Source organism: Macrotis lagotis, chromosome 1, assembly GCF_037893015.1.
Source record: "Macrotis lagotis isolate mMagLag1 chromosome 1, bilby.v1.9.chrom.fasta, whole genome shotgun sequence".
NCBI lineage: Eukaryota > Metazoa > Chordata > Mammalia > Peramelemorphia > Peramelidae > Macrotis > Macrotis lagotis.
The window spans coordinates 615930747-615958402 of NC_133658.1; the positions used below are offsets into that span (position 1 = coordinate 615930747).

Here is a 27656-nt window from a genome sequence, read left to right on the forward strand (position 1 = left end):
CCTTTTCCCTCCCCGCGATCAATTTCCAAGCCCCCAGTAAACGTTATCAGTTCACCGTCCTACCTCAGGGAATGGCCAATAGCCCCACCCTGTGCCAGCTTTACATGGATACTCTGCTACATCCTATCAGAAAAGAATTCCCGAATTGCATGCTCATACATTACATGGATGATATCTTGATTGCAGCACCTTCTGTGACGGGGGCTCGGGCTTGCTTGCAACGCACCACCCATGTCCTCCGCAAGAAGGGGCTTCACATAGCCCCGGAAAAGGTACAGATGGATTTCCCCTATGATTACTTGGGGCATAGGATTTTTCCGGGAAAGATTAGTAGGGCACTTCCTCCAATCAACGTCGAGGGATACACTACTCTTAATGATTTTCAGAGGCTTGTTGGTGCCATACAGTGGCTGCGTCCCGCTATGCCCCTCCCATCCTCCTTAATGCAACCTCTATATGATGTCCTTAAAGGCGACTCCCATCTGTCATCCCCTAGAAGTTGGACCCCCCAGGCAAGACAGGCGCTCTCGGAAATTTTCCGCAGAACCTCTTCCTTCTTGGTTCAATACGACCCGGAGTCGCCTGTCCTCTTCCACACACTGGGGGACAGTTCCCTGGGCTGGGGATGTTTATTCCAGAGACATGGATGCCTTGAATGGCTATACCCCCGGACCACTAAGAGCATCATCCGGGACCGGTGGGAGGCCCTGGCCTTATTTTGCCTTCAGGCCTCAGAGCGATGCCAGCGTCTCTTTGGCCTCTTGCCTGTCCTCAACTTTACCCTCCCAGAGGAGGTGACCCACTCGCTAGTTGATAGATCTATCGCTTGGGCCACTGTCCTGACTACACTCTCTCAGACCAGACTCACACCACCTCCCGTGGTTAGAGTGTTCGCTGAACTGCACCTTTCCCGCCCGCGCCCTCTAGTGTCCCCAGAACCAGTGACCGGCCCTAATGTCTTCACTGACGCTACCAGGTTGGGCCGTGCTGTGGTCCATGACCCTGCTAGACCCGCCACCTGGATTTTTGATACCCCCTTTGACTCCACTCAGAAGAATGAACTATATGCTATACTTCAGGCTTTCCGTCTCTACAGAGACACCCCTTTTAATCTTATTACTGACAGTATGTATTGTGCCATGCTAATCCCTCGTTTAGAAGATGCCTTCATTTCCTCGACTTCTTCCATTAGCCCACTCCTTATACAGCTACAATCCTCCCTCCGTGATAGAAACCACCCCCTGTTTGTTCTTCACGTGCGCTCTCACGTTTCTTCCACCGGCCCCATATTCCAGGGCAATGCGGAGGCAGATAGGGCTCTCTTGTTAAACCTGTCCACACCTGCCCAGCTGGCACATGGTAAGTATCACTTGTCATCCAGGTCGCTCCGGCGCCTATACAGCATTCCCCGGAAGGAGGCTCGCCAAATTGTGCGCTCCTGCACTTCTTGTGCTCCCTTTAGACAAGCCCTCCCCGCAGAGGGGTCTAACCCACGTGGGGACGGCCCCAATGCTCTTTGGCAGATGGACATTACTCACCTGGGTCGTAAGTACATCCATGTCTCGGTGGACACCTTCTCCTCCTTCACCTTCGCCTCTCTACAGCCAGGAGAAGCGGTTAAACACGTTCTCTCACATCTATATGCCCATATGGCTGTCTTAGGCGTCCCCTCGGCTATCAAAACCGATAATGGGCCCGCCTACACCTCGAGAGCCTTTGCTTCCTTTTGCAAAGAATTTTCCATTTCCCATTCCACCGGGATCCCTTACAATCCCACTGGCCAAGCTTTGGTAGAAAGAGCAAATCGCACACTCAAAACTACGCTCTTTAAACAGAAAGGGGGAGTTGGCAGGTCACTGACCCATTCAGACCTGTCTCAGGTACTATTTACCATGAATTTCCTACAAGTCAGGGATGACGGCACTACAGCCGCCCAGAGATTTTTCTCCCCAAAAGGACATGCTAAGAAAGAACCAACACTCCTGCCCTCTCCCACCAAGGCCCTACCAGGCTCTAAAGTCATGTGGAGAGATGAAGAGGGAGGTTGGCATGGCCCTGTAACGGTAAAGAACAGAAGACAGGGCCACCTGTCATTTCATCCCGAGGATAAGATAGAAGAGCCAGAAAGATGGCTCCCTGTTTACAAGATAAGAGACCTTGATTAATGCCCAACCCTACGGGGTGAGAGGAATTTCTTCCTTTTTCAGGCCTTCTGATCATCGTAGGGATCCTTGGAGGTGCTCCATCTGAAGGAAATCCGACATGGGGAATACTCCGAGTTATTCCCTCTCCCCTTCCGGTAGCACGGAACTCCCCGATCTACCCTCGCCTGCTAGTGACCAATACATCGATGGGGCTCCCTTCTGCATATATGGACCCCGCTGAAGCACCGGCCCAGAACTCCTTCTGCTGGGACCTGAACAACTCCCTATGTTTCGACATCGGGGAAGAAAAGCGGTCCTGGAACTTCAACTCCACAGGGCAGAACGATTTTAACTATAGCACTGCCCCAACTGACCCCTGCGTCGGCCTTTTCCTGCAGACGACTGTCAGCCCAGCAGGGACAAAAAAGGGGACCCAGCTCCGAGGCCTTCTGGGTTGGCGACCCCTGGTGAATCAAACTCAACAGGACTTCACGATTCCTCGGTGGGGCCCCTCATGTGTGGCCACAGGGGAAGACATCGAGGATCCCATACCATGGAGGGATTGCCAGATGGCGGGAGGGTACCCCCTTGAGGGTGAACAAGGACGCTGATTCTGGGAATCACCCTACTTGTTGTCTGTTTCTGCCGCCTAGCTAACAGAGGGGCTATATGCTTCTTACTCAGAAAGCCTTCATGGCCATGGAGACGGGGGAGGATCCCCAAGTCTGGCTAGCCGCCATGCATGACATGTGACACCTAGGGGTAAGACGAGGTAAACCCCAAGACGGGCAACTTCTCCTGACCCAGCCACCTAAGACAGGCCCTGAGGGTGTCGGGCGCCTAGGACGGGCAAGGTCCTGGGTTGAAGGAGATGACCTAAGACAGGGTTCCTCGCCCCCGGCTATCAGAGGCCAGTAGAAATGACACCGCTTAAGGCTAACCTCAGCACCGCTTAAGGTCACACCAAGTGATAACCTTGTAAAACAGAAAGGGGGAGATGTTGGGGGCGGGGGGAAGAGGCTTGGTGGTCGCTTAGCGGGGGAAACATAATCCCCTTATAAAGGAATGTTACAGAACTCGGCCCCTCATTGTTTAAGAGTTCATGGGAGGGAGGACAGAAGGGATAAAATAATCCCCTTATAAAGGAATGTTACAGAACTCGGCCCCTCATTGTTTAAGAGTTCATGGGAGGGAGGACAGGAGGGATAAAAGTGTCTGCTGAGAGGTGGGGGGGAGCGGGAATGTGATCACAGAAGAATAAAGACTCATGACCCACCTCAGGCGCTCTGTCTGGTTCTTCCCCCATCAAAGAGTGGGGGCCGGAGGTACCCCGAAGACTCACCACGCGTTGGACTGGTGAGTAAGAGGACGGACTAGCATTAAGAAGCCGGCGTTGTAAATAAAAACCCGGCATATATATATCTCTTATTGTCTGCCACAGTGATTTCATTTTTGTTGATACACCTGATGAGGAAAAAAGAATCATTAGGGAAGGTAAGAATAAATTGTAATATAGGAAAAAGAAAGCAAAATAGCTAATAATATTATGTGGGGAAATTGCTTTTCTTTGCCATTAAGGGGACTGATGTTTCTATCACTGCTGTAGGTAAATTGCAAATCTATCATATTTTCTAGATATAAAAGAAGAAAGCCTTCCATGGCATATCTAACATGAATAGAGTTGCTAATGTGATGGTACCATTTTCATCAGAAAACTTGGCCTATGAAGTTTGTGAGAAGATTCAGCAATAAGTACAGTTTTATGAGAGTGATAGAAACTTGTATCTGGATAAAGGACTTGTTAAGCCTTTGCCTATAGCTAGATTGAGTCAGAGTTCAGGTAGATGAGAAATGGTCATCATTAGCCCAATGAATCTTGTGCCAATATACATTTCAGTTTAATGGTTCAGCATTATTAAGTTCCTTATTTGTATAAGATACTATGTGAAGATGTTGGATGGATATGAGCAAAACAACCACACTAAAGGGAGAATCAATAAAACTTGGATATGAGAAAAACAACAGCAGTAAAGGGAGAATCAATAAAACTTGAAAACTGATTGAATAGTGAAGGGTGGAAAGGATAATAGGTTTCAAATCTAGATGGTTGGAAGGACAGTGACATCTTCACCACAAGGATTTGGAAGAAGGACATGTGTAAGGGATAAATGATTATTTCTGTTTAAAACATGCTAAGTTTTAAATGCCTTTGAAATAAGCAAGTAGCAACATCCAGAAGGCAGTTTCTGTTGTATATTTGGAGCATCATTGAAAGATTAGAATTTGAAAACTTTAAATAACATATTTTATGTTTTTTCCCTTTCATTTTATCCTCAACAGTTAGTACAGTGCCTGGAACACAATAATGTTTAATAAATGTTGATTGACTTGAATTAGGGATGGACTTGAAAGAAATATCATTTGGAGAGAAATGATTATTATACTCATTGGGGAGATAAATTCACCAAAAAGAGGATGCTTAGAAAAATTTGATGAGGACCAACAACAGACCCTTGGGTAACTGGCAAATTAAAGACTGGAAGAAATTTGACCAAAGAAAACTGAGGAGTGATAAGACTTTTATGAGGAAAATCAAAACCTTATAGCTATACCTGCTCTTAACTTGATGATTCCATAATCTTTGTTAAGTTTGTTTTATTTCAATTTCTTTCCTATAACTGTTTTTTGCTTCTGGGTGAATTTAGGAAATCGCACTAAGAGTTCACATGGAAAAGTTGTAGTCTATTGACAAGAGAATGAGATACTGAAACAGAGACAGGGGAGGTATAATGTAAAATGAAGGTCATGTATTTTGTTTTTGTTTTTGTAAGGCAATCTGGTTGAGTGACACAGCTAGGTAATTATTGTCTGAGACTGGATTTCAACTCAGGTTCTCCTGATTCCAGAGCTGGTGCTCTACTTACTTGCCACCTACCTGCCCCTAAGGTAGTGGATTAAACAAAAATATCATTCAAAAGAGGAAATGGGGATTTGAATCTGGTTGCCTATGCCTAATATGATGATTTTCTCATAAGAGGTTATAAGAAAGAAGCAGAAGAGTCATTTGACTGATGAAAGGCAGAATCATATTTAGCAGATCTGGTTTAACCTACTTCACCCACAATTTTGGTCCTAAACACAAATATTAAAGCATAAAAATCATTTTCCCATTCTCCAGCCATTTTCAAATTTTCCAGTTTTCATATACTGCCTATCATCATATTTCTTGCCATTCATCATCATAATGATCAATATGCACTCATCCTACAGCAATAACAATTATTACTACTTCTACTACTACTACTTATTACTACTACTACTACTACTACTACTACTACTACTACTACTACTACTACTACTACTATAACAACTAGTCCTTCAGTACTGAGACCATACCAACCAACTAAGTTATATGATGGCATGAAATCTACAATCAATATTTTGGGGAGGCTTATTCTGTGAAAGGCATCCTTCTCACTTGAATGTATCAGAATTGTTCCACCTCATGGCTTGACTGATGGGAAACTGAACTATTGGAGATGATCTGGCTGCTAAGGAATTCGTTCCTCCCACTTCATCAAGGTACCACATTGCATCATCATTGCAAGGCAAGCACCACCATTTGATTTATGGCATCAGATTGTGGCAACCTGATATATCATAACCTGCCTCCATACAGCCTTTCCAATCAGACTTTCCACCTCTGAGCTACACAGTATGAAATAATTGGCATCAGCTTTAGCACTAGGACAATATCAGCTTGCCCTTCATAGGATTATGTTGCTCTGCTGAGCTGTATGGAGCCCCAGTCTCTGGAGAGAACCCAGAGGGGCAGCAGTGGTGACTTGCCCAACTGCTTCATGTCCCAGTCCAACAGGACTCAGTCCTTAGAGTCAATCCTTATCCCTTATGGAAGTTCATTCCATACCACTAAACTGCCAATTTGTCTGTAACTTAGTCTTATCATCATAATTGCCTTGGGCTATGAATGGTTAAGTGGTCATTTAACTACACTATGTCCTACAGTAGTTGTACCTGGGTGTTCCTAAATCATTGACTTCTATTCCCAAGGCTCTGCTATCTTTCTTTAAAACTTGTTCAAATGAGAGAGCAATAAAAATGTTCATATCCTTTGACCTAGTAATTCCAATTCTAGGTCTATAACCAAAAGAAATTATAAAAAATGGGAAAAATCCTACACTTTCCAAAATATTCATAGCAACTCTTTTTGTAGTGGCAAAGAATTGGAAATTGAGGGAATGCCCATCCACTGGGTAATGGCTAATCAACTTATGTTACATGAATACTATGGAATATTATTGTTCTATAAGAAACCATAAATGGTCGGTTGCTGGAGAAGCATGGAATGACTTATGGGATCTGATGGTGAGCGAAGGGAGTAGTGCCAACAGCGTATACATCAACAACATTATAAGATGAACAACTTTGAACATCTCCTTTCAGCAGTTCAGAGAAAAAGCTAGGACAACTGTATTTGACTGGCTATGGACTATATTATCCCTATCCAGAGGAAGAAAAATGAAACAAAACAAAAACAGAAAAAAGCAACCCTTCAAAATCTGTTGAACACTTTATAAAAATTATCTCTTACGTATCTCTTTCCCTTAATCTTAATTCCTCATGCCAAAAATTATGAATTTGTAAATATTTATCAAAATTTGTGTGTACAAGACTAACCTGACTGTTTGCCACTGAGGGGAAGGGGATAAGAAGGGAGGGTGGAGGGAAATTTTGCAACTTGAAAATATGTGTGCCTATGGATGAAAATAAATTAATTTTAAAAACTTGCTGAAATGAATCAGTGATGTAACTGATTCTGAAGTTACTCCAATAAGTGAATCATAACCCATGCACACCTGCCTTTCTGATATGAATCTTGTCCCTTTCTCTCAAATGTTCACTACAATGGATTTTCCTAATTTGGGGCGATATCCTGTGTCTTTTTCTCATATATTGAGGCAGAATGGAGTACTCTGGCTCTCTCTCTCATTATCCTTGCCACTTGACCAGCCCATCTTTTCTTTCTAACACTGACTTATAACATACCCTACTCCTATAATTTGGAGTGCAACGTTTGGTGTATGGTTACAGCATGTTTATATGACCCTTTCTCATTGTCCTTTGTATTCTGATCATGAGTAATTTGGAGACAATAGTAATCCATACCTTGTTGATATGTAGGAATGCCAGTAATATGTTTCTATTAAAATGATTAAATTTTGTTTGTTGGAAATTTAGGGTCATTAAAAGATCTTTAAATTCTTCTCAAGCAATCTAGTCTGTTCCTCAACTCTAGTTCAACTCCATACCATTCATTCTCTAACAATACTCTCTGTCCCAGAAAGACATAATAATGTTTGTCCTTCATTTTGGAAGAAGACCCTGACATCGAGGAAGTGATGAATTGTATGAGGGAGGGGGTGCTGTTGCTAAATCACCAGCCTCACTGTCTTGTCCAGAGCCATCTGAGTCCAGTGGCCAGATATAAATCAGGATGACTGGAGGTAACCCTGGATGCAAGGCAATCAGAGTTATGTAACTTGCCCAAGGTCACACAGCTAGAAAGAGTCAAATGTCTGAGGCTGGATTTGAATTCTTGTCCTCCTGACTCCAAGACCAGTGCTCTATCCACTGTGCCACCTAGACATACTGTTGAACAAGCTTTTTAGTTAGCATTCAAATACATGTTGAAATATGACAAAGATTCTTAATCTATGTTGTCTGCCTTACACCATAAAGAACAATCATGTTTAATTACACCTAAAATGACTATATAATGATGTGAGAAATAGGTTCAATTATTAACGCTCAGTCAAACTCCTACAACAAATTTTTTAGATCCATGGGCTACTCTTTCTCTTCTCCCTTCTCATCTTCTTGTACTCTGATGTCTAACCTAATAATTCAACTGAAAATGAAAACATGAATTTTAAATCATCATATCATCATCATCATCATCATCATCACCACCACCACCACCTAGCATTTATATATCATATACTACTTGCCAGGTATTATGCTATGATCTTTACAAATATTATCTTATTTGATCCTAAAAACATCTTGTAGAATAGGTGTTAGTTTTATGCCCATTTTGCTTTTGGAGAAAGGAAAACAGAGTGTAAGGGTCATAACAATTTAGAACTATTTGAAGCTTGTTTTAATTCTTCTCCCCACATGCTAAGTGGTCTAGCTGCCTCTCTTTTTCACTTTTGAGCTTGTATCTACAGAACCTATACCAGTGACTGGTATTTAATTAATGTTTATTAAGTATTTAATTAATTTTTTTGATAGATTTATCCAAACCTGACTGGAATGTATGAAAATAATTATAGGGGTATCATAGGGATATATTCTCATTTTTGTACTATCTAAAAGAAAAAGGATTTACCAAACAAAATATATAGTCTTAACAGTATCAGAAGGTGACATTATTCAGATATTTAAGAGAATATATTTCTGTAATAATTTAGAGATAAATATTTACTTTATATGACATGTACTAATTGTGACCCATTCCTTCCTATTCATTAAAGTAGGTCCCTCAGATTTCTAAATTGTAAATATTTAGTTTATGTAGTTGAAGTTACAACACAATACAATGTAGCATATATTCAAAATTAACAAAAATAATTTTGTTCACAAAATTTTATCATTTGAAAAAATCCTGTAATGTTTGGGTAGCAATATGAACTTTAAGGGCAATAATAAATTATTGTTTTTAGTTCATTATTTAAAAATAATTCTAATACATTGTCAAATCAAAAGTTTGGGTTGGCCTCATATTTTTCATTTTTCTCTTATTTGCCACTTATTACATCACAGTAAAATTTCATTATACCCATATATGAATTTGTTTTATATTTCCCCAATTAATGGGCATCTAATTTTTTTCCAATTCTTTGGGCTTATTTAAGTGTTGCTGGCAACAGGATAAAAACAGGAATTCATTTACATTCATACCTAGTATTAGTTTACCCTATTAGGTATGAAAAAAGTACTTTCTGAAATCCATATCCTAATCATGAACCAGGAAGACTTCATTTATTGTATATGCCAATGATACAGGAAGAAATATGAAGAACATTTTCCTAATCCTAGGCCATGTATTGCACATAGTTGGCATTCAACAAATATTTATTGGTCTGATTTATAACTAGCAAAAAACTGGAAATTTTGAGATGAGGGATATGTCAATATATGTGGAATTTACAATTTCCTCCCCCCCATGAATTCCAAATCTAATCACATCATATGGATTATTAAAAATCATTCCCAGTATCTGGAATGAAAGAAAGTTGGAATGAGAAGAGAACTTTATTCATTCAAAATATATGTGGATAGGAAGTCAATTTAATACCTGTTTTTATTTTTTATGGTAGGATTATTCTTTCACTGACATGAGATACTATGTAGAGTCTATCAATCAAGGGAACAACTGTGCCACCAATCAATCAGCCTATACTTAAATAATCAAGGCATCATAAATTTTCTTAGCACATATAAAGTTTGCAAAATAGAATAGCTGAGCAAAACCCTTAAAATCTGTAATAGTCTACTTCTCAGGGAAACATGTCTGACACAAGTATAAGAAGTAAAAATAGAAAATATCATAGGGTTTTAGGAAAAAGAAGAGTTGGATATTTAAGTGTGCTAGTGACTTTCAGTGAGGAAGGAAGATATAAAATTAAATAATGAAAACTTTATATTGGCCATCATAGAAAATGAAGTCTAGCAAGAGTGACATCAGAATTAGCAAGGATTCTCAATTTTCTAACTAACTGTACAACTTTTCTGCTCTCAGGTGAAGGACAATGATAATTAATTGTTTCCCTCCCCAAAGACAATAGGAATTAAATACTGAAAATCAGACTTTAATCTACCATTGCTGGTGACCCAGATTACAAGCCTGGTGAGCAGAAGTCTAGACATCTTTGATGTTTTCTAAGGCCGTATTTTGCCTGGGTCTTCTGGGGATATGAATAAAATGATATTGTAAATGAAGAAGGGTGAATATATATTTATATGGTGCCAACCTTGTGCTTAGTACTTTGACAGATACCTTACAGATATTATTTCATTTGATCCTCATGACATATTTTTGAGGAAGGTTATTATTCCCATTTTATACTTGAGGACACTGATGCAAACAGAAGTTGAGTGACCATATTAGGGTAACATAGCTAGCAAATGTCTGAGATCAAATTAGAATTCAGGTTTTCCCAAATCCAAGTCCAGGGTTTTATCTATTAACACCTAGTTTTCTGCAGGTAAGGTAGATGATATGGCATTTCTTCCTCCAGAGCATGTAGGAGTTAGAGATTATGAGGTAGATGGCATGGAATGTTTATATGAAGTCTTCATGAGACTGTAAAATATGTTCTGTCCTCAAACTTCCTTTCAGCATGCAGTAGCTCAATTCTTACCAGTTTATATTGGGACTTTGAAAGTGCCTAAATAAAATAGAATAGAAATAGAAATAGAAAGGAATTTGTGTCTATTTGTAGCTAGAAGATGCCAAGCTTGTTTCGAAAAGACTGATCTCTATAGAATCTAATGTACTTTTTTTCATAGACATAGAAATCTTAAGTATGGGAAGATGTTGGTAAAGCAATTTTCCCCCTTTCACTTCTTTCACAGAATAGAGAACATTGAAATGAAAAAGATCTACAGATCATTTATTCCCAAACTGTCCCCAAATCTCAGATGGGGTTAAAATGACTTAGACTAGGTCACATGGATAGTGGCAGAATTGAGAAGTGAATTCATCTTCCAAATTTTTGTTCCCCTTCAACTGTACCTTTTTGTCTTTTGCTGTTCTGTCCTGATCTCATTATATTCGATATATATTCTTTCTCACCCATAAAATAAACTCCTTACAAGCAATCCCTATTTGGTTTTTGTGTCTGAAATCCTAGCAAATCCTGTAGTTATTTATAAAATACTTGTTGATTGGAACAGAAAAACAAAATTGGTGTGGATTCCATTATTAGTAGCCATCTTTTTGTCCTTTACCGGAGGCTTTGTTTTCTTTCTCTTGTATCTTATCTTCCTGATTTCTTCTTCTCTTCTTTAGCTTTATCTCCTTTATTCTCCTCTTCAGATTATATCTTGATATTAGCTTTGGGTTTCATGAAATTTTTTAGGTCTTCATTCATCCTAAGTATAATAAGGTTGCTGAGTAATATGCTATGTTCATTTTAGCTATAACCAGGAAAAATTATCTGACCTTGCTCACAAAGTCCCTCCCAATGTACACCATGACATATTCCATGGATTTCCAAGTAAATTTACCGCTGCTTTGTCTAATGTCCTTTTCTTCTCAGTGAAGTTCTCAATGAAAGTTAGAAAGTATATGGCTAACAGCATTCAGAGATATAGCTATTCACAAATGATGATTATCATTACCACCCCTCAGCCACCATTATTAAAATTATTAAATATTTTCCCTTCTGTTTTTTATTATAGAATATAAAATGAAAGGAACAAGAAATATGCCCAGGCAGAGTGGTCAGAGGTTTCTAAGATATACTTTTTATAAATTCCAACATGATTTTCTCATAGTACTTGTCTTTTATATTATTTTAAGATGTTCAATGTTTTGTATTTATCACTAATCTATCATGATTTTCATAATAATTTTATAAGTTTAGTTCTGTATTATTATCATATATCTAACAAATTGGGAGCCCAGAAGAGTTAAAGGAGTGCTTAGGATCACTTAGCAATTTGCAAGGGTAGGATTTGAAATTATAGTTCTTCTACTTACATCTAAGATTCTATTCACTACTCCATGGTGCTACTAAATAATAGTTTAGTGTCTATAGGTTTAAAACCAATGAACTAGATTCACATCAAAAAGGTAGGAATCTGGTCAAACAAGAACAAGACAATCACTTTGATTTCTGGACTAAGATTTTGGACTTGCTTAGAGTCGTTTGCATGGGCTTTGTGTGTTAAATGGTGAAAGAACCAGATTCAGAGCCTACATGAAATGATTCTTAAGGCACAGGCTTCCCACAAGGCAATTAACATGTGATACTAATACTAATATTGTATGTTTTTAAATCAGATAATGCTTGAAACAGAGACAATGACCATGGTAGACAGAAAGGATGTTAAAACTTAAATTTAATTATTTATAGGTATGACTCTAGTGAGCTATTTTGTGTACTAAATGACTAAGCCCCTTGAATGAGACTTCCTTTCTTTGGGAGAGGAAAAGTTTATCCTGGATAAAACTTTGACAATTATTATAACATTTTTATGCAGAAAAAAATGGCTGAATTATATTTATCTTGTTTATTGACTAGGTTGTGAGGGACCTGTCTCTCTAAAAGAGCTGTAGTTTAAACTTCTGTCTTTTAATCAAAAATGAGGGGAGGATAACATTATTCCTTTTAGAGAAAAAGAGGTAGCATCTAAACTGGACTGTTCTGAAAGAAAAAGTTGGAAGCAGAAGATACAATTTATGCTCAATGGAACTATAGCTGACTATGATTGTCACTGACTACAGGACAAGAATATCCCTTTCAAGCAAAGCCATGAGATCATCTACAGCCAAAAGCCAGTAGACCATTGGTTAAGTTCCCATATCCTGCAAAGATTCCAAAAAGGACCAGGGATAGTTAAGCAAATCTTAATCTAATACAATCATCATCATGGTGAAATAACCAGAAGACATCCATGTCCATAAAGACTTAGAATCAGGTTGGCCCTTCATGCATATACTCTATCCCCTTCTGTCACCTACATGCATTTCCCCATGTTCATGTATCCTAGATGGAAGTGGTTCCTATAGTCAATCTGAAGTGTGAAACTCCACCATGATCCTTTTGCATGTCTACTCTTTCCACTGATGATGTGTGTTTAAGTGGGAAAGTGTGCCCTAGGTTTCTAGGGAGGAATGTTCTATTACTACTGTTCTTAATGTGCCTTTTTTACTGCCAGTGCTTTGACTTGGGTGCTCTGACTGCCAAAACAACAAGAGCAACAACTACACACTAGTAGGAATTTCATAAACTGTGATTTTTGAGCATATAAGGTATAGTTTGACTTGGGGGGAATTTGTGATAAAGTTCCAGAAGCACTGGGTGATATAACTGTTTCTTTAGTATTATAAGATCAAACTTTTACCCTGATGCCTCACTTATCTCAATGAAAGCAAGGTCTGACAATTTCTTCTCAACTAGAAAGAGATAAATGTAGCCCAGGTTATGAAGTTCCTGATTATTATCTAAAACCCAACTTAATTCAACTTATACAGTCATGGCACCAACTTCATTTAAGAGAGATATATCATTCAACTTTAGTAATTTCCTGATGATTTGTGTACTAAATCAGAGTTGTGATCTTCATCAGGAGAAAGTGAAAGCACAAGGCACTGAAGTGTTAAACATGCTCTAGATCTTTTAAGGTTTTTTTCCCACTATATCATATAACTATACCCAATTCTAAATATTTTCTTAGATTCCACCTTAACTTAGAATCTCATCATTTCAGTCCTGGGCTATTACATTATTCTCCTAAATGTCCTTCCTGTCTCTAAACTCCATCTCATCCAAATCTTCATGTATCTATAAACAAAACAGCTTGGATCATCTTAGTATCCCCACTCAAAACTTCCATTAATGCCCTGGTCTTTTATGAAAACCTTGCAAAATATGTCCCTAGTTAACTTTGAATAATTGTCTTCTACTATTCTTCATCATGAACCTTCTTCTTTTATAAAAAAATAGAAAAATGATGAAAATCTATCTTTCCTACTTCCTATTGGAAAAACAAAGCAAAGCCCCCAATAACATTTATTTCTCCAATGTTTTCTATGCTTTTCCAATAACCTAGGAGTCTTTATCATGACATCAATACCCTATTTTAATGTTAACTAGGCAGTGTTCTTTCCCTGATACCCCTAAAAGTGAGCTTTTCAACCCATAGGCATAAAAGAAAAATTTTTTGGACTTGTAGAGACAGGAATAGCATTTATCTCTGAATGGTGTCAAAAATCTAGAGAATGGTTTTTGTTCTGCCTCTTCAATGAGATTGGTAAATCTAAGATAAGGAATTTGATTGCAAAGAGAGTACTCTTCTACAGATGTTAAATAAGGATTTCCCTAAAGATTGCAATGCTAGCAGTTAAGCATATTCTGTTTTGCAAGAATGGAACTTACTGACATAAGGGGAACTAGAAGGGCTGAGATGTGACAAAGGATTCAGACATGCATACCTTGGTCACAGTGTCTTAGCCAATGTCCATGCTTAATTAACTTCATGCATAATAACTGATGTACTTTAAGGTAAAGTTTTCGACCAATTTTGATCATGGGATGTATGATAAGGGAGGGTGAACATGTCAAGGAGGGTATCTAAGGGAGGATAAGGAAAAGTTGTAACCCAGAAATGTTTGGACCAATTCTAGCCCTAAGGGTTGGAATAGGACTAAAACTAACCATATATAAAGCTTACTCTTGCTTCGTATGTATGTGTGTCCCGATGGGATACCCTACACCTGCTTCTTGGGAGAACCAGAATAAATACTTCTTTGCTCACTTCAGCTTCAGTTTAATTTCTTAAGGGAAGGATGGAACTTGCAAGGTATGCAACTAGGAGAGCATGGAACTGCTGTAGCATACTTGGGCTAAGCCCCTAATCCTACCAAAGAGTGACTGAATCGTGTATCTCACAGTAAATAAGTGAAGTGAAGTTCTGGTAAAGCTTTGAAATAGTTCAGGGTGAATCCAAAATTGTTTTTGACAATATTCTCCTTAAAAATTTAAGCACATGATAAACGAGTTTTAGAAACAACTTTTCAAACGGGGCAAATTTAATTCAAATCTGTCCTTACCAAGACTTACCTGGCAGTGACTGACAAAAATTACAGGAGAAAGCACAGTTCATTGTGCTTTTCCTTTAAACCTGCATGTGATGCCCATAGCTAGAAATTTTCATGATAACAAAGGCAACGTTACATTCATCACAATACAAAAATGAATCTGGGCTTTTTCCATGTATGAATTTAAACCATAAAATTCTTAAACAAAAGCTCTTTCAAAATTGCAATCTTTGAATGTCTTTGGACAAGTAATGTTTTTGGTAGCCAGCCCTCCAGAAGAACCAGAGGTGGATGTATTCACTGTCCTGACCACACAATTTGCAAGAAAACTTCTTTTTTGTTGTTTTTAGTAATTTAAATTAGCCTCTCTATGATGACCACACAACTTTCCCATTTTTTTTTCCTATTTTGAAAATCGATTAAGGGAGAAACTTTCTTTCTTGAGGACAAAGTGCCAAATATTTATACTTTGAATCAGTTCACAAAGGACTCTTTTTTCTCCCTGTAAAAACTGGTTTTTGTTTTTGTTTTTGTTTTTTTCTTAAGGGAAAAAAATGGTACTTTCATGTCTGGGATTAATCAGTTTTATATAGGATTAAAAAATAAAAAAAAATCAAACTAACTTTCTGATAAAGGAAAACATAATCTATAAGTTCATCAGTAAATATAGGAAGGTGAATGATGTGACAGCATAATTGAGGGCATAAGGGGAAAATCCAATTATAAGATTTAATTTTGTAATTGATGACTATGTTGTCAGTAACTTCTGTCCATGTCTGTAAAACCTTGCTCAGCAGAGTTGAGAAATGTCAGCCATGGCATCTTATTATTTCTTGGTTAATAGTATGTCACTCTTTTAGGTGTATTGAGTGCTTGAGGTCAAAGTGGCTTCCAGACAAGATGTCATTGCACATTAGAAACTGTATTAAATTAATTGAAAAATAGATAAACATTGATAATAATAAAACAAGAGAAATGCTAAACAGTAAAAGGTAAATACTTTTAAATGTTACTCAAATAGACTTCCAATAAAACGACATCTTTCAGACAGCTTAGTTATTTGCATCATAAAAAACTCTGGTGGTTGAAGATTAAAATATTGATTAAAAAGCTTCAGGTGAATCTCAATTCAGCCTAAAAAGAACTTTCCATCTTAATAAAATATGCAAAACTTTCTTCTTTAAACAGTACAACTTACTTTGTAAAAAAAAAAACCCATTTCTTTAGTTTCTTGAAGGAAACCTGTAATGGGCATTTGGAGACAGAGGTTTCCATATAACTCTGTAATGCAGAAGTGAATGCACTAGGGCAGTGTCTATAATAGTTCTGAAGTATTCAGATGGAAAGAGAACAATTCAGTTGATCATCAGCATAGTTTTCTATACAATCTAGATAGTTCCAAATACCAAGTATCTAATTTAAGAAGAAAAAAAAGACAATTGATTGCACTTTTCACTTTCCTTTCCAGATATTATCTCATCATGCAGATCCAGCATATATCAAGGTTTTAAAAAAACACATTGTACCACCTTCTTGTGTCTGAATCCTTTAGTAGGTTCAATACTCTGTTATCTAGTGGAAATTATCTAAAGTTAAGTGGAACAAAAGCTATATTTAACTTAAGTCAGCAGAGTTAATAGCCTCAGGACTTAAGTTTACTTTTTTGTTTATTTTGTACTGCCAATTATTTTCATTCTAAGGCATTATAACCAAATGAATTGATGCAATTTTGTTCCTTCCACTCAAATTAAATAGCAATATCACCTGTTATGAACTACTTTGTCAATGAATGAAAAATATTTCATGTCTCAGTCTTACCAGCAGGGTTTAAATTAAATAGTAACAGACTTAATGGGAAAGCATGGAATACTAAATAAGAACTGGCAAATTGACTGTTCCAGTCATATGCTTTCCACAATGAAAATCAGAGCTGTTTCTGTTCTGACAAAATTTGAGTCTTAAAAACCAGCTATTCAAAACTTCCTTTTTTTAGGAGAGCAAAGTAGTACTCAGTAGCATGGCATTGTTAACAAAATTCCTTTATCTGAAACTATAATTTAATATTTATGTACCTAATTTACATTTGACAAGGTATATTCAAAAATTAAAGTGCAACTAGAAAACTATTAACCACTGAAACCAATACCAAACACAATCCAAACATTCTGTGCGGAAACAATAGCTAGAATTTGAATTGGGGAAATATAGATAAGTATATGTATACATATATTGTCATATTTGGCTTGTTAAACAATGCATCCATTCTAGTTGTAAAAGAGTCACTGTTGTACTTCCATAAAAACCTGATAGCTTTAGAGTAATTTTACAGTGAAAAATAGGGAGATCTTCATTTTCACATACATGTATTCATATGTATCCATAGGCTTATGCATTGTGTAGAGATATGTGATCTGCTAGCAAATGACTTAAATTTGGAAAATATTTATATTGAGTGTGGTCTACCTAAAGTGATTTGACCCACCCAATATGTTTCTTTGAAACAGAAACTACATAAAATATTGTGTCCTTTATTAAGTGAATGTTTTTTTTCTTATGCGTAATAATAGACAGTGAAGAAATTGCACTTATTGTAACATTACAGTAAAGTGTTAGCTTGCAGCTCACCCTTGGGAGATCAGCGACTGTCATATTTAAGATAGGTTGTGCATTAGATGCAAAGATGAAAGTGACTATCAAAATTAAAATGAGAGTTCCTACTTACAGAACAAATAGGGAGGAAACAGAAGAAAACATGCACTACCCCTACTTTTATGCAAAACTAATTTCTTCCAGTAAACAGTAACCCACGCTTGACCTTCCACAAAGGGAAAGATTTTGTCACCTTGACAACACAGTATGTTTGGACTTTTGTATTCAAATTCCAGTTTATTAGCTCAATGTCTCTTGAGTGTGCTGTTCCAGTGTCTTCTCCTTTAGCTGCCCTTGAACCTCTGCAGAATCTGCAATATTACAGTCATGTTTCGGTTTCATTGAACCTCAAAATCTCCTTCAGTTCTGTATAAATATGGTTCCTTCTATTCATCTTCTTCAGGTTCCTGTGGTAACACTGGCACTTCTTCCTTTAAACAATCACTGAAGAATCTGAGGATTGTGCTGTAAAGATGATATTTGCTCTTCTCTGATGCAATATTATGGCCTTCATCTGGATAGACCTAAAAAAAAAGGAAAAGAATATAAAAATGACAGGTTAAGTGAGTTAAATCTCCACTTTTTCCAAACTTTCTAAATATTTATAGATCTGTTGGACTGTAGTCATGGAGTATTGTGTTCTATTGAGAGGCAACATGATAAAATGGAGAGAACAGTGGATTTTGAGTCAGAAGATCTGGATTCAGGTTTTCCCTCTGACATCTATGTTCCATGATATCAGGACAAGTTAATTCCCCTTTCTTGAACTGGTTTCTTTATCTATAAAATAGGAATTATGATAATTATGCTACATACTTATATAATTATTAAGCAGAAAAGTACTATATATATTATCTGAAAGAATGATATTTTCTCAAAGCTTCACTGAACCTTCAAAGCACACATAATGATTAATATTGGAGTCATTAAAAGATTTGGTTATTTTTTCTTTGTTTCTTTGTATAACTGTTCTTTTTAAGTCTTTTAGAATAGTTAATAGCAAGGAATAAAATGAAAAATCATTCATAGGATCATAGAAAGAACTGGAAAGGATTGCTTAGAACATTTAGTTCAATTCACTCATTTTACAAAAGTGAAAATCAAAGTTTAAGTGAGAAATGACTTGCCACATAATAAACATCTCAGGAAGGATTCAAATCCAAGGTCACTGATTTCAATCAGTTTTTTTTTTAACAGTACCAGGATGCTCCCTTTAAAACTACATTATGACATTGTCTTCACCCCTTCAACTTTACCACAAAATTGTTACTTTAGACTGGTGAGAAAAGAATGGCAGGAAAGACAAAAAGGAAAGCAAAACTAAATAGCATAGTTCTTGTGATCTTTTAAAAGAACTGAGGAAAGAAAAGGCAGAAAGACCAAACTGATAAGTAAATGGCCCCACACAAAATTATTCATAGTCTGAACAGATAATAAAATTATGAGTTAAGATTTTTTAGGTGGAAGTGATCTTAGAGACACTATATTGCCAAGAAGTATCTTCTAGCATTCCTTTGCTCTCTCTCTATTCCTTTTTTTGTGACTATTTGATCCTGTAATTTTGAAGTTGCTTTGTGTGATCACAAGTAGACTTCTTAACCTTTTTGTTCTCTGAACCCTTCTAGAACTCTTGGTAAATTCCATGGACTCCTAAATAAAGTTGCTTGAATTCCCAGTAGAAGAAAATGTCAAATTTTAATTAAAAGTTAGAAAATATTAAGTTCTATTTTTCTCATCCAAATTTATTGAAACCCAGTGATTTATCCCAGGCTAAGCCTTCTGGATCTAGAATCATTATTGGAAATGAAATTATATCAAAATGATAGTATTTTCATTAAGTAAAATACAATTATAAATCATAATTACAATACATTCAGAATGAGAATTTTATATAGAGAGATCCTTCACCTCACAAGTTTGTAAAGGCTGAACTCTCTGAAAAGTGTTATGGTCACTCATTTCAAGCCAGGATTTTTATTGACAAACTATAGAAAATGCATGCTATAGGAATGTATACTGTGAAAGTGTCAAAATATGATTCAAATTATGACTCTTTAGTTATGGACCATTCCAATCCTTTCATAAATAAAGATAGGCAACATTGAGAAAAATAGCAAGGGTGTTTTTTTTTTTTTTCAATATTTCATTGTAGTAGAAATATCCCTGGTTAATGCAATCTTAGATTCAGAGTTGAAAGGATCATATGACCACAATATAAGTGGTGGAAAGAACCTTGGAGTTCAGCTTCTAATTTCCTTGCTTTAAAGCTGAAGAAACTGAATTCTAAAGAAGTTACCTCAGGTAATAAAAATAATCAGTAACAATGAAAGGACCTGAATCCAGTTCTCTTTGAATCCCAAAATAACTCTAGAAGAATACAATACTACTTTAAAGATGTAGACTATAGAAAGAAAATAGAAGCAATAAAAATAACATTTTTTAAATCATCTGTGAAATGTATTTTTATTTTAGTAGTAAATTTCAAATAAGAATAATCAAGACAAAAAAGCATTCAATTTATATTAAAATTTAATCTGATATCTCATTATGCCATAAAGACAATCCTGGGTTCTTAAAAGTTTGGTAAGTAGAATATAATTTTTATCAAGTTTCATTAAGTTGGAACATTTTCAGTTATAAACTCAGTTACTTTACTCTCATTTTAAAAGCTTATTTGGAGACACTAATCACCACGTTGGTCTTGGTTTATGAATATATTGACTTATAACAACTTTTTACATAACACTTTCACAATTTCTGTGTCATAGAGTAGTTGCAATTTGTATCAGAGGAGCGAGTAATGACATCTACAAAAAGAATGTTTCTTCAAATAATAAAAGTATCAAAATTCCTGATTCACTATAGCCCATGATCTCTCCTCTCTTGACAGCTCCCTGAATTTTATTGTTATGTTCCATGAAAAGTATTGCTTGATAGAAAAGAAATGCATTCATTGGAATGCAGGTCTATTTATATACAAATGACTAAAAGGAACCATGCAGCTCAATTTAATAACTGTACTTCTTAATGAACTTGGAGTATCCAAATGATCCTTCTACATTTAAAGGGCTTATCAAATTATGAAAGTCCAGTAATGATCAAGGAACCATCCAAACATGCTTAGAAAGGTAAACATTATAGCTGGAAAATAATTGAAAGATATCACATTTAGGAAATTGAATTTGTCTGTAGGTTTATCTCACCTGCATAGTATAATTCACTCCAACTTTTATTAAATGCTTGATTAATTCTGCAGAGTGTTGAAAATGAACTTTTGCTGCAAAATGAAAAAACATATAGATATATAATGCATTAGAGACAGCATAGTTTCCTGGGCAAAGGCTCGTATCATTAGAGATCCTCTGTTCTTTGAACTTAGCTTTTACATATCCTTATTTGTCACATCTAAAATGCATGATTCTTGTATTTTCATATCTAGGGGAGTGATCTTTGACTTGTGACTTATAAAAGAATACAGCTGCTATAGTCATCCTTCTGTAGTCAGTGCTTGGTATTCTTGATTTGCTACTTCATTTCATTTATCATTTACAATTACACACAATATTTTAAAACCCAACTAAAATATTTAACACAGCATATGTTTTTCTCAGTATTAACCAAGCATATCTAGGTTCCTATTACTTTTCATAGGATTACTAGATCTCAGCCTCATTTAGATCAAAGCCTCCTGCATTATTGTTTTAAATGAAAAAGAACCCCCCTTATGGAGAATGCATAGTAAACTTTCTATTATTCAGGACTAAATATTTAGTAGGGCTTATCTTGGTTATTCCTATATTGTGCAATATAAAAATAACTAAAATTGAAAGATTATCCTTATTTCTTAAATGATTTTATAATTCTGCAATATGCTAATATGCTGGTTCAATCCAGCAAACATTTACTAAGTGACAACTATCCATGAGACATACTATTCAGTGCCAGAGATCTTAAAAAAGTATTCCTTTCCCTAAGGTAACTTACATTCTACTAGTAGAGGAGGAGAAAATGCAGCCATATTTATATATTAAGCTCTTTGACATATCTATAATTTTTTTTTTAATTTTTGAAAGGCAATGGAGTTAAGTGACTTAAGGTCAAACAGCTAAATAAATATTATGTGTCTGAGGCTGGATTTGAACTCATGCCCTCCTGAATCCAGGGCTAGTCTCTATTCATTGTGCTACTTGGCTGCCCCTGACACCTCTATAATTTATTACACTAAAGAGCAATGTGAGTTTATTCAGCTCTCTTTCCCTCTGAAAGATTCTCCCTCTATCTTTCTGTAGCAGTGTGTGTGTGTGTGTATGTGTGTGTGTCTTTACAAGCCTACAATGCATCTGTGTGTATATGTGTGTGTGCATACATATTATATGTATATATACATATACATATACATATATATATATATATATATATATATATATATATACTCATTCATGCATGGGATCTTTTTAAACAATTTCTGATTAATATTATAGGACCATAACTTAGAGCTGGAAAGTCTTTCAAGGTCATTTCATTTACTCTCATGCATTCATTTTATCAATACAGAAACACAAGTCCTAAAAGGTCACATGATTTTTCTGAGGTGAATTAATTGAGCCAGAATCTGAACACAGGTCCACAGGTATCAAATGTGGTCCACTTTCCACTTTACAAATCTGCCTCATAGGGAGAAAATGGGTAAATTAATTTTGAATTGGTAAGAAAAAGAGCACTAAGCTGAAAATGTCAGGAAGATTGAATTGTGGTCCTATCCTTAATAATATTTAATGGAGAATTCTTGCTCCTCTTTGCATTTAATATTCTTCCTTTAAAATAAAATGGTAAGGCTCATAGGATCAAAGATTCACAGCTGAAGGGAATCATGAAGGTCATTGGGCAAATGAACTTAATATGGCCCAGAGAGGTTAAGTGACTTTGTAAGAATGTCTCAAAGGTTTTAATAAGTAAAGCCTGGGTTTGAACCAATATCTCCCAACTCTAAATCTCAAAAAGCATGATCAAGTTTTAACAAGTTCTCACATTTAGCTTTCGAATGGAATTTTCACTTATTCCATGCTGAGATTCTAAATGAGATATGTTTAAAATGTTGAAGTTATTTTAATTTAGTTCAGGAATATCTTGTCTCTCTGCCTTTCTTGCTCCCACACTCCTCTTTTCTTCTCTTTTTTAATATTTTTTCATCCATAGGCACATGTATATTTTTAAGTTACAAAATTTCCTTCCACCCTCCCTTTCCATCCCCCTTCCCTTAGTGATGACTAGTCAGGTTAATATTGTACATAACATATTTTTGTCAAACACGTTTTACAGATTAGTTATTTTTGGTAAGAGAAATTAGGATTAAGAGGAAAAGATTACATGAGAGACAACTTTTATAAAGTGTTCATAAGATTCTGAAGGGTTGTTTTTGTTTTTGTTTTGTTTTTCTTCCTCTGGATGGGGATAACATTGTCCATAGCCTGTCTAATAGGGTTGTCCTAGCTCTCAAATGCTGAGAGGAGCTGCTTCCATGAAGACTGATCATCTCACAATATTTTTGTTGATGTGTACATTTTTCTTTTGGTTCTACTCCTGTTGTTCAGCATCAGATTCTGTAAAGTCATTCCATGATATTTCTCTAGAGTCTTACTATTTATGGTTTCTTATAGAACAATAATATTCCACAGTATACATGTATCATAACTTGTTTTGATTGTTTTGGAGAGGCAATGGGGTTAAGTGACTTGCCCAAGGTCACATAGTTATTAAGTGTCTGATGCTGGATTTGAACTCAGATCCTCCTGACTCCAGGACCAGGGCTCTATCAACTGTGCCACCTAGCTGCCCCTAGTATCATAACTATTCCCCAATTGATGGGCATCCCCTCAATTTCCAATTCTTTGCCACTACAAAAAAAGTTGCTGTGAATATTTTTTGAACATATGGTACTTTTCCTACATTTTTAATGATTTCTATAAGTCTAGCATTGGAATTGCTGGGTTAAAGGGAATGAACACTTTTATTGCTCTTTGGGCATAGTTCCATATTGTTCTCCAGAAAGGTTAGATTTCTTCACAACCCAAACCTCCCACAACCTATCCAGCATTGATTATTTTCCTTTTTTCTCATCCTGGTCAGTCTGATAGATGTGAAGTTTTAATTTGCATTTTTTTTATCAATAGTGATTTGGAACATATTTTCATATGATTATATACATATATATATATACATATATCTTTAATTTCTTCATTTGAAAACTAACTATTCATATCCTTTGACTATCAATTGGGGAATGACTGGTAACTTTATAAATGTGATTCAATTCTCTATATTTTAGAAATAAGACTTTTATCAGAATTTCTAGTTGTGAGGATTATTTCCCAGCTTTCTGCTTCTTTTAAAATTTTGGCAACAGTGATTTTATTAGTGCAAAAACTTTTAAATTTAATTTAATCAAAATCATTCATTTTGCACTTTATAATGTACTCTAATTCTTGTTTGTCATCAATGTATCCCCTTTCCATAGATCTGATAGAGTATTTCTTTGTCTATTTATTTATCTGTGGTGTCACCCTTTATGTCTAAATCCTTTACCCTTTTTGATCTTATTTTGGCATAAGGTGTGAGATAAGGGTCTATGCACACTCCTCTTTTCCTTTCCCTCTCCTTCTCTTTTTTCCTCTCTTTATCCACCTGCTCTTACTACCACTATGACCTAGACCTTTGACCTCCTGTTCTGAATATTTCCTAATTCTCCTTCGATGACCCCCACGAATAGACCTACTAGTATGAAGTTTATAACCATAAAGCAGCAATAGCCAGTGAAATACTTACTATCAGCAGTCCCATGAATTATTAATAAATTTTCTTCCTTTAAGTTGTGAATATTGTGTAGGACACTGGATGCCTGTAAGAAAAAAAAATACATACATATGGATGTATGCATTATGTATGCAAAATGAATGAATTTTCAGTACAAAATCCATCATTTTATCTTCCTGCTTGCAAATAACTTACTTGGTAAGTACTTTCTTCCTTAGATGGCAAGCCTAGGTACCTTTCAGCAAAAGCTGAAGCTATCAGAAAGGGAGATAAGAATGAAAGAATGAATTAGGATCTATCTTATCTTGTAATCTTCACTCTAGAGTTAACTTTTGATTTTTACACTTGGTGAATTTGGTTAAATCAGAGGAATGCTAAGCAGCTGGAAACAGGGTCTCATAATCCATAATCATGAAACTCAATTGATCTATATTTCATCAAGATTTTATCAAACTTAATTATTTCCTATGAGATAACACTGTAGGAGATATTTACCGTATAATTTCATGTCTGTAATTGGTGCCACCACAGATCCACATTTAAAAAATCTTTCATCAGATTTCAAGATCATTGATGCAATATATCCACCATATCCCTAGGAAGTCAAATAATAGATTTTATATTTCAATTGCATGTATCATTTTTGAGCAATTTCATAAAAGAGAGAATTGAAGAACTAGAAATGACATCGAGAAGTCATATACTCCATCTCCTCTTATTCCTCATCCCCCTTCCAAGCAAACTACTTTGTACAGAGCAATCTTTATATTATAATTATATTAAAAGATTTTCTGAAATAGCTATGTTATACATTGAATATTTTTTATCACATTTTGAAAGTTATCTACGTGGTAGTAGACTTTTAATCATTAAGTTAATTTAATCAATTCTATTAAATGTTTTTATATATTTTAGAAGCAGTGACAAATCTCTTTCTGCTTTGGGGGCTGACTTTGATTTTAGGAAGTAGCCAGTAGGTTTTCAGAGACTCATCTGCTGATTATGATGACTGAAAAATTTAGATAAGGAAATTTGGAGTAAAAAAAGAATGAATTGTGAATATAAAGTGATGAAGTTTCCTTCTTAATGTAACACATAAACTGTGTAGATAAAAGTCATTGCCAAAGAACTCCTCTGAGGCTCTGAACAGTGACTTATAGCCTTACTGCAATATTTCAGGGGATTCATTATTCATCCTAATCTTTTCCTAGTTTTGTAGGTTAATAAGGTAAAATTTTTGACAAAAAATGCAGATTTAGTTTATATAAGAGTTTTGGCAATTTAAAATATATATATATATATATATATATATATATATATATATATATTTGTGATATTGCTTTGCATCCCACATTGCATATTTGTATTTATTAAATATAGAAATATATAATATTGGTGAATAGAATTATATTCACAGATACTTAAATTGGAATTTTTGTTATAGTATCTTAGCTACATTAAAACTAGTACAAATTTTTGGACTTCAAAATACTATCTTTATTTCTTTTCATCTTGGCAAAAGAATTCCTTTTAAAGTCTATATTTGATTGCGATGAAGTTGCAATAACCATTTGGACAACTGCCCAAACACCAACTATTCATGTACATCTTAATTTGATTATTTTAGTTGATAATATTTTGATGGAATAATGATTTCATTGGTGAAAGTATTTCCTCCAGGAGTATATATTATTACTCCTCCATATTTATCATTATGAGTGTTCCTTATCTGGGCCTTACTCTAACCATGAATCCTTTATAGAAAAATAATCAAAGCACTGATAGTCTTACAGTAGATCAATAAATAAGAATCTTTTCTGAACATTAAAAAACTCAAGTACCCCTTTGATATAAGTAATTTGTTAGGAGACTTCAAGTTGAGGAAAAATATGACAAAGCAGCAATTAATTCTAGGACATTTTGAAATAAATTTTTATTTACTATACCATTTACATAGGCTTGAAAATGATTAGCAAACATGTTTAATGTACATATTATTCCATCAAAAGTATATTTACTTATTTATGGATTTTCATGAGATTAGAGATATCCTCCTTGCCTCTACATCAAAGAATCACAAGCTTTCTGTAAATCATAACTAAAGTACTATCTCCTATGTGGAAAAGTTTTTGACTTCCCTCCTCCCACTTCCCCACTGTCACTAGTTTTGAGTATTCTTTGTGAAATTAAATCTCTATTACTTTCTATTTACTTACCCATAAACCTTTTTATCTCGCATAAAATTTAATATTCTATTTCATTTTTGTTCATGCACTCTTTAAGTAGAAATATCTGCAAAGCTTCAGTGTGTGTTTGTGTGTGTGTGTGTGTGTGTGTGTGTGTGTGTATTTGGATTAAATACACCATAATCTATGTGACAGTGTTAGCCAACATTTTCAAGTAATCTTTTTCAAGGTTTGGATCATAGGTTACCTTCCATATCTTTCCTGAATGCTAAGGATTTCATTCTCTCTTGATTCTCAAACTACCAAGTATTTACTTATCTCTGCAGATACTTTATCTCTCAGAAGAATGTAAGATTCTAATTAGCAATTAATGTATTTTTTTTATTTTTATCACCAGTATCTAGTAGGCCCTTATAAAGAGTTGGAGCAAAATAAATCCCTGGTTAAATATATTGAGTAGAATCATTTCATGCCTTATTTAGTTTCAATAATATAAGCATTGAACATAATTATCTTTTTTATAGCCTCTCAAGAAATCTTAAATAATTTTAACATAGGTGAGGAAGACACCTCATTTTAGGAGAGATTTCATGGCTTCATTTTACTCAGTTGAATCAAATGTTATTTGTTATTAGAAGCCAATAGATAGAATAAAATGAAATACTGTATTCTTGTGTATGTTTCAGCAATGTGTGACTATGAATACATGATCTTAGTTAAGTTTATAAGGGATTGAAATAAGCAAATATAGTCAAACTACTTTCACTGTGCAAGTTCTGCTGTTTACTCACTGATCAGAGTGAATTGATAGAGATTTGATAAATTATTGTCTAGAAAGCCATCCAGAGGATTTCTTTATGAAAACGATTTACTCAACTATAAGAAGTGGCCCAACATATTCATTTGAATGATACTTTACTGTCCCTGTGAATTTCCCAAATAATTTGGGATGGTCTCCTTTTTGACATATGCTATTAAATCATTCTACCTTTATGATATTCAGTTTCATTACCA

At 35.5% G+C, this 27656-nt stretch overlaps 1 protein-coding gene and 1 long non-coding RNA gene across 3 annotated transcripts in view; one reads left to right on the forward strand and one right to left on the reverse strand.

Annotated features, from left to right (window-relative positions):
- LOC141507407 (uncharacterized) overlaps positions 1 to 27656 on the forward strand; it is a 99439-nt gene that overhangs the window by 21520 nt on the left and 50263 nt on the right. The gene's annotated exons all lie outside the window — the stretch shown is intronic.
- Positions 16016 to 27656, reverse strand: part of DPP10 (dipeptidyl peptidase like 10) — a 1029304-nt gene continuing 1017663 nt past the window's right edge. The window contains exons 22-26 of the mRNA XM_074215016.1: positions 24952 to 25051; positions 24652 to 24710; positions 24469 to 24541; positions 20850 to 20923; positions 16016 to 18170 (exon numbers count right to left, since the gene is read on the reverse strand). Coding sequence (XP_074071117.1) covers positions 18033 to 18170; positions 20850 to 20923; positions 24469 to 24541; positions 24652 to 24710; positions 24952 to 25051 — 444 coding nt within the window. The 3' untranslated portion in view covers positions 16016 to 18032. The remainder of the gene's footprint in view (positions 18171 to 20849; positions 20924 to 24468; positions 24542 to 24651; positions 24711 to 24951; positions 25052 to 27656) is intronic.